Below are 7,391 nucleotides of genomic sequence, written 5' to 3'. Positions count from 1 at the left end.
GCAAAAAATGTCGCCTGCTTACATGCCAACCAAATTTTTCTATCAAACAGTAAGGCATAGCTGCCAACCGTCACAGTTTCGCCGTGAGAGTTGGCACGCAAAAAGCTCGCCTCGGGGGGGCGTATCAGGTACGCGGTGAACGCAGGGCTGCCAACTTTTCCAAAAACGTTGTCGTGAGATTGGTAGCAACCCCCCACTCACTACCGCGAGCTTTACCCCCCACAACCTCCCCCCACCCCCCCTTAGGCGAGCTTTCGCGAGCTTCAACTCCCCCCCCAGGCGAGTTTTGCACCGGCTGTTTTGCGCGTCAATGATGCTTCACTCCGTTAACCTGCGCCTCGTCCGTTACTGTTTACAACGTTAGCGTGGCTACTTGTTTGCCGTTGCCTTTTCAGCGTGAGATATACAATGTGTGGCGTTGAGAGCGAAGAGAAATGGTGTTGAAAATGCGCGTGTCACACGGCGAAACCGTGAGAGTTGGCAGCTCTGTGAACGCACTGTGTGCAGCTACGCTGACACTGCTTACACGTAGTGCGCATCAGTGTGTGTGTGTGTGTGTGTGTGTGTGTTGATACTCGCGCGCGGGCAACCTCACCTCTCTCCCCCCTCTTCTTCTTGGTGCGGTCGATGTGGTCCTTGAGCTGGATGCGGACCTGCCTCTCGTTGGGCAGGTCTCTGACGAAGGGGGTGTTTCAGCAGCTGCTCTGTGCTCGGCCGCTGGCCGTGGCTCTTCACCAGGCAGCTCTCGATGAACGACTGGAACTTCTTAGACCTGCGGCGGGACAGGGAGGGCGTGTGTGGAGGGGTGGAGGGGTGGGTGGTGAGGGGTAGACATTATGGAGTTAGAGCTAAATCGGGTCAAAACGCCGAACTGCTTGCGGAGTTGTCCGCACACATCAGCCCCCTCCTTCTTCTGAGGGACACAGAGAGTGTTTTATTCGCCCACAGGACGTCAACATGACAGCCCGGACCAGGTCTGATTCGATCAAACTCTTACTCTCAGACCTGACCACATTAACCTCTCATCAACAAGTTCTCAATGTCAGCGAATAGAAAGGGCACTTCCTGAACTCTAGCCACTCACCACTTCTTAGACTTGAGCCTGGGGGCGGGGTTACGTGAATCAGAACAAGGCTCTCATGGGGTGCATGTCGCAGAGCGCTGCAGAGACAAGACCAAATGAGCACTGGTGTGTGTGTGTGTCCTTGGTTATCCTCCACTGATCAATACACACTGTCGATACTAATAATGCTGGGGACATTACTTTAACGAGCACACGCACTTTAAACCCACAGACGGCGGGCAGTTTAAGTGGCTGTGTGAGTGTGTGCGTGCATGTGTGTGCGTGCGTGTGTGCGTGTGTCAGAGAGAGAGAGCAAGTGCCAGACTTACGTGGAGCTCCTTCAGCCATTTCTATAGCTGTGATTCCGAGAGACCAGAGATCGCTCTGCAATGACGAGACACACGTTAGAAAGAGAAGGGGGAGGAAGAAGAGCGAGAAGAGGAGAGAAAGAGACAAGGGGGGGAGTGAGAGAGAGAGAGAGAGAGAGAGGAGAGAGAGAGAGAGAGAGAGAGGAGAGAGAGAGAGATGAGAGAGTTTTAAACACGCCTTTATTATCATCCACTCACAAGTTGTCTGTAGTGCCACTATGTTCCATCCCACAGTAACATGGCCCAGACAGTACAACAATACATCAGTAACAAACAGAAAAGGAACCCAGACACCAAAGGACACATGGAACAAAACAACAGGCACAAAGTGACCAAAGTTTAAAAAACACATCTAACTTTAAGCCTCCCCAAAAAGACAGAGAGAGAGAGAGAGAGAGAGAGAGAGAGGGAGAGACAGAGAGAGAGAGAGACAGAGAGAGACAGAGAGAGAGAGAGAGAGAGAGAGAGGAGAGAGAGAGAGGACAGAGAGAGAGAGAGAGAGAGAGAGAGAGAGAGAGAGAGAGAGAGAGAGAGAGAGAGAGAGAGAGAGAGAGAGAGAGAGAGGGAGGACAGAGAGAGAGAGAGAGAGAGGGACAGAGAGAGAGAGAGAGAGAGAGAGAGAGAGAGAGAGAGAGAGAGAGAGAGAGAGAGAGAGGAGAGAGAGAGAGAGAGAGATAAAGTAATGGAGAGACAAACGGGAGAGAGAGACGAGAGGAGAGAGAGAGAGAGAGAGAGAGAGAAAGAAAGAGAGAGATAAAGTAATGGAGACAAACGGAGAGAGAGACGAGAGGAGAGAGAGAGAGAGAGAGAGAGAGAGAGAGAGATAAAGTAATGGAGAGACAAACGGGAGAGAGAGACGAGAGGAGAGAGAGAGAGAGAGAGAGAGATAGAGAAAAGAAAGAGAGAGATAAAGTAATGGAGAGACAAACGGGAGAGAGAGACGAGAGGAGAGAGAGAGAGGAGAGAGAGAGAGATGAGAGAGAGAGAGAGAGAGAGAGAGAGAGAGATGAGAGAGAGAGAGAGAGAGAGAGAGAGAGAGAGAGAGGAGAGAGAGGAATGCAGGGGCAGAGAGATGAAGGGACAGGACGAGGGCGTCACCTTGAAGTCGTAAGTGGCCTCTGGGTTCTCATCACAAGCGATGACCTCCGGCGCCATCCAATATGGCGTCCCGATGAACGTGTTCCTGCGGCCTACTGTGCGGATCCAGCTGAGCGCTAACACCAAAGTCAACTGACGACACACACACACACCACTACGATTATAACCCAGCCAAAAGTGTGTGTGTGTACAGTATGTGTGTGTGGGGGTGTTCTGTGGAGTTCTACAGAAAGGACAAACGTGAACCTTAACCTAACTGAACTAGCACGCTTGACAATTCACCACAGGTTTAAAACACACTGTAAACACTGGCCTCCAGAGACACAGGTGTGTGTCTGTGTCTGTTTACCTAGTTTGACCTCAGCGTTCTCCGTCAGCAGCACATTCTGACCCTTGATGTCCCTGTGGATGACCTTGTGCTGGTGGAGATGGGTCAGACCCCTGAGGAGGGGGGAGGAGAAAAGGGGACAGGGAGAGAGAGAGAGGAGGGGGGAGAGAGAGAGAGAGAGAGAGAGAGAGAGAGAGAGAGAGAGAGAGAGAGAGAGAGAGAGCGAGAGAGAGAACGAGGGAGAGAGAGAGAGCGAGAGATAAGAGAGATAAGAGAGAGATATCAGAAAGGAGAAAGATTGGGTTAACAACAGTATTCCTCTGATAGAGGGGGTAGGATGAATATAGGGGTACAGTCCTGTAGATAAAGGTTGTGGGGAGACCCTTAGGTTGGATAGTAAGGCTGGTTGAGGTGGTTAGGGTAAAGACTGAGGGTAGGTAGGGGAGGTTGGGGTAAAGACTGAATTAGATAGGGGAGGTTGGGGTAAATAGGGGAGGTTGGGGTAGATAGGAAGGGTAGATAAGGCAGGCTGGGGTATATAGGGAGGGTAGGGAGAGGGGAGATAGGGGTAGATGTAGATTGGGGGGGGTAAATAGAGGGTAGACAGTGATACAGTCAGGTATATAGAGTGTAGTGTGGGGTGTTAACAGCAGTATTTACCCTGAGTATCTCTCTACAGATGTAGGCAGTCCACTCCTCCTTCAGGGAGCTTCCCTTGGTGTTCTTGATCAGGTCTGTGACTGAGCCTGCTCCACAAAACTCCATGACCAGCTACACACAAACACACACACACACACGTGTTAATACGCAGTGCACGACGCACATGATATCAGTGACGTAGTCAGATGAAGTGAAACAGAGAAATGGGCGGTCAGATGTGATTGTGAGTCAGCATGATCCAACATGATGACCAAGCGAGTCTTCTGTCCATCTCGGGTCTCTGGCCGGCTCCCCCATCTGCCCAGCCCTCATCCAGCCCTCTCCCTCCCTGCGTCCCGCTCTCTTTCCCTCTTCCCTCTTTTCCCATCTTCCTCCCTATATATCCCTCTCTCTGACACAGCTCCCCATCTCTGTAAGCCGTCTCCTGCCGTCATGCCCTCCCCGGGCTCTCCTCCAGATACACCATGCAGAGTTGTTGGCAGAGGTACCAGTGTTTGGCTCCATGGCCCACTTTCACAACCACTCAGACCAGCATTCGTCATTCTGGATTAGAGAGGGAGGGAGATTCAGTGACAACACATCAACCCCTATCCCCGTGACTGAGTACACGCACACACACCAGATACACACACACACACACGCACACGCACACGCAGAAACCACACACAACCACGCACACGCAAACCCCTGTACGTACTCATGACACACACACACACTCTCCACCATACACAGTAGGGTGGGATAATGCATTGTAGGGACTCCTCCTCCTATTGGAGATGATAAACGCGTGAGCATTGTAGAACAGAGAGCTCTCCTGCATCACTCGAGCCATGAGTAATACATTCAGCCTTCCACACTAGCAGCTGATACACAGGTAAACACACACAGAAACACAGGCAAATTCTCTCTCACACACACACACGCACACTCTACGTACCCAGAGCTGATCGTCGATGCCAGGCGGATTCTTCTTGATGAAAGCTCCGTAGTACGTGGCAATGTTCCGGTGGTGGCTGTACTTCTTCAGCATGTTGATCTCAGCTTTAATCTCTTCCTCCTCATCCTAACACACACACACACACACATTTGAATGATAAGCATGCCACTGAGCCATGTATCTACAATAGATTCAGGTCAGAACTTGAACAATAACTTTATCAGACGCTGATGACTAGCTGCCGTTTAGCCAAGTATGTCTGGCTAACTAGCCCAGCATGACTCATGTCCCTGGGCACGATGTTGTGTAGAGGACACTGGGGGTACATGGCAAGGAACATACAGTATTAATAGAGTACACTTTCTTATCCAATCTGACAATCACACACACACACACGTTTGACACACACTGACGTTCTATTAACCAAAGCTAATAATACCATGGTGAGACGTCTGTCCTCAATTCCTCCTTGCCTCGAACACGTACACACATCTCTAATAGCTGACATTACTGTTCACTAGAAATTATTGAGTGTGGGTTTGTGCATGCGTGTGTGTGTGTGTCATTCTTACCCCAGTGACATCCATGACCTTGATGGCAGCAAGCTGTCCTGTTTTAACATGGCGACCCTAGAGAGAGAGAGAAACAGAGAGAGAGAGAGAAACAGAGAGAGAGAGAGAGAGAGAGAAAGAGAGGGACAAAAAGAGAGAGAGAAAGAGATATAGAGGAAAAATGAAGAAACAGAGATAAAACAGTTAACCAGTATTTTTTATATATAACTTTGTTGTCTCATGTTGTGTACCATGTTGCGTACTACATCTAAAGTGTCCAGCAGTGCATATGGAAGGTCGGTTACAGTAGAGCAAGAGCAGGGTACTGGGTTGGGGAGGAGCCCAGAGGAGGCTGAGGGCAAGGCAGGGGAGGCCCAGGTGGCGCAGAGCGGCAGCAGGGTATTAGCCCTGGAGCTGGGCATCTGTTGCAGTGATTAGCTAATGAAGCTAACAAGGCTAACAGCGCTAAGCTACCCTCAGTGGAGCATTACACCTGCCTGGCCCACGCCGGCTAGGCTAATACTTATAGCTCCTCCAGCATGGATTAGCACCGACAACACAAACAAACATACACATATATATGTTTTTGCTTTAGAACCCTAACGCGGCAAAACAAACACAAGCACACACACGCACACACACGCACACACGCACAAGGATAGTTTTGATGTTGCTTCCTCATCATATGGGCTGATTTGATAACCAGATGGAATATCCTGAGGGTTCATATCTACACATTCCATTGAGGGCCTTAGCCAATTAGTGGATTGCATTTAATGAGTTAATTATGTACAGGAAAAGTGTATGTGTATGTGGATTGGGGCAGTGTGTCACAGTGTGCTGAGAAACATGTGTGGCAAAGAGAATGGCACAAAAAACTGATGACGGGACACAGACACACACACACATAAGAAGAAACACCACGATGACCCTGCTTCCTGTCACATGATCTGTAGACCACAACAGAAACTGATCTTTACAACTGCTGACTATCACATTGACTGCACAAACCACATTCAGACACATACACACACACTAATGCAGGCACACACACACACACACACACATTTCTTGTGGCGATTTCCTTCAGGATCAGTCTGCCCTAATTCCAGAAACACAGGGTCTCTTTGTTACAGACCAACAATTGATTTGGCAGCAGAACACTGCCATTTCTGGACCTGAAACAGACCTTTATACATACTCACACACACACGCACACAGCATGTGGCACACACGCACCCACATCAGCTAATACCTAAAACATAAATATAGATTTAGTACTCAACAACGTAAGCCTCTTCATGCTTAGGTGTCTGTCTTGTTTTATTTCACATTCAGGAGTAAAGTGTGAATGAAGAAGTTCTGTCTCACTAACCCTCTCTCCTCTTCCCCTCCCCCCCCCCCCCTAATTCCTCCTCTCACTCTTAATTCCACCCATTCAGCACCAGGATCTTTGTTCAAACTATTCATCCTTTCCCTCACTGGTGAGTTGACTGGCTGGCTGATCAACTGGGCTAGATGGTTGGCTGTCTGTCTTACTGACTGGCTTAATGGCCGGCTGGCTGGCTTATTGGCTAGCAGGCTGACAGTAAGGGCTGCCTCTCTGACCTAGATCCAACTAGGTGCCTTGCAGCACCAACCAGAAGCGAAGTTCACAGGGAGATCTGGAGCTAATGTTAACAGCTAATGCTAACAGCTAATGCTAACAGCTAATGCTAACAGCTAATGCTAACAGCTAATGCTAACAGATAATGCTAACAGATAATGCTAACAGCTAATGCTAGGGGAACACACATACAGTCCACAAAACTGTATGAGACTGAAGCTGATTAGGCTGTTGCTGTGCTAATGCTGTGACACTCACAGACCCAGTTACCATAATCTTAATGCACACATTTGATCCCACTAGCAAATAAACATGGAGTGTGTGAAACCACTCATTTGAACAGACATAACACACAAAAATGTGCACGCACGCACACACATACAAACTCACACACACAGGCAGCATAGCCAGGTGTGTGTGAGAGATAAGAGTAAACTGCTAGCGCAATCATTCCTCTCAGATGGGCCATGGTTGGTGTGTGTGTGTGTGTGTGCCTCACGGGCCCTGGGAGCTTGACCTCACTAGACACCACAACATTCCTGCAGACTCCTACTCCTCTGATCCAGGATCAGGTCAGTCTCATTCTGCTGTTATTACATTTTCATTTACATTTAGTCATTTAGCAGACACTCTTATCCAGAGCGACTTACAGTAAGTACAGGGGCATTCCCCCCGATGCAAGTAGGGTGAAGTGCCTTGCCCAAGGACACAACGTCATTTTTACATGGCCGGGAATCGAACTGGCAACCTTCAGATTACTAGCCCGACTCCCTAACCGCT

General features: G+C 49.3%; 1 protein-coding gene across 1 annotated transcript; it reads right to left on the bottom strand.

Moving 5' to 3' along the window:
- Positions 1-595: 595 nt before the first annotated feature.
- Positions 596-5,142, bottom strand: LOC134016363 (traf2 and NCK-interacting protein kinase-like; the record flags this gene model as incomplete). Its single annotated transcript, XM_062455743.1, is given in 11 exon segments — positions 596-686; positions 688-772; positions 1,085-1,126; positions 1,128-1,161; positions 1,393-1,447; positions 2,530-2,631; positions 2,633-2,661; positions 2,879-2,975; positions 3,524-3,628; positions 4,455-4,580; positions 5,027-5,142. Coding segments are annotated over 11 exon segments (781 nt in total), but the record flags the coding sequence as incomplete, so codon positions are not given.
- Between the last annotated feature and the right edge of the window lie 2,249 nt (positions 5,143-7,391).

The sequence above is a fragment of the Osmerus eperlanus genome, unplaced genomic scaffold (assembly GCF_963692335.1).
Source record: "Osmerus eperlanus unplaced genomic scaffold, fOsmEpe2.1 SCAFFOLD_776, whole genome shotgun sequence".
NCBI lineage: Eukaryota > Metazoa > Chordata > Actinopteri > Osmeriformes > Osmeridae > Osmerus > Osmerus eperlanus.
The sequence above is the reverse complement of the archived record's forward strand: the minus strand, read 5'-3'. Positions and strand labels throughout refer to the sequence as shown.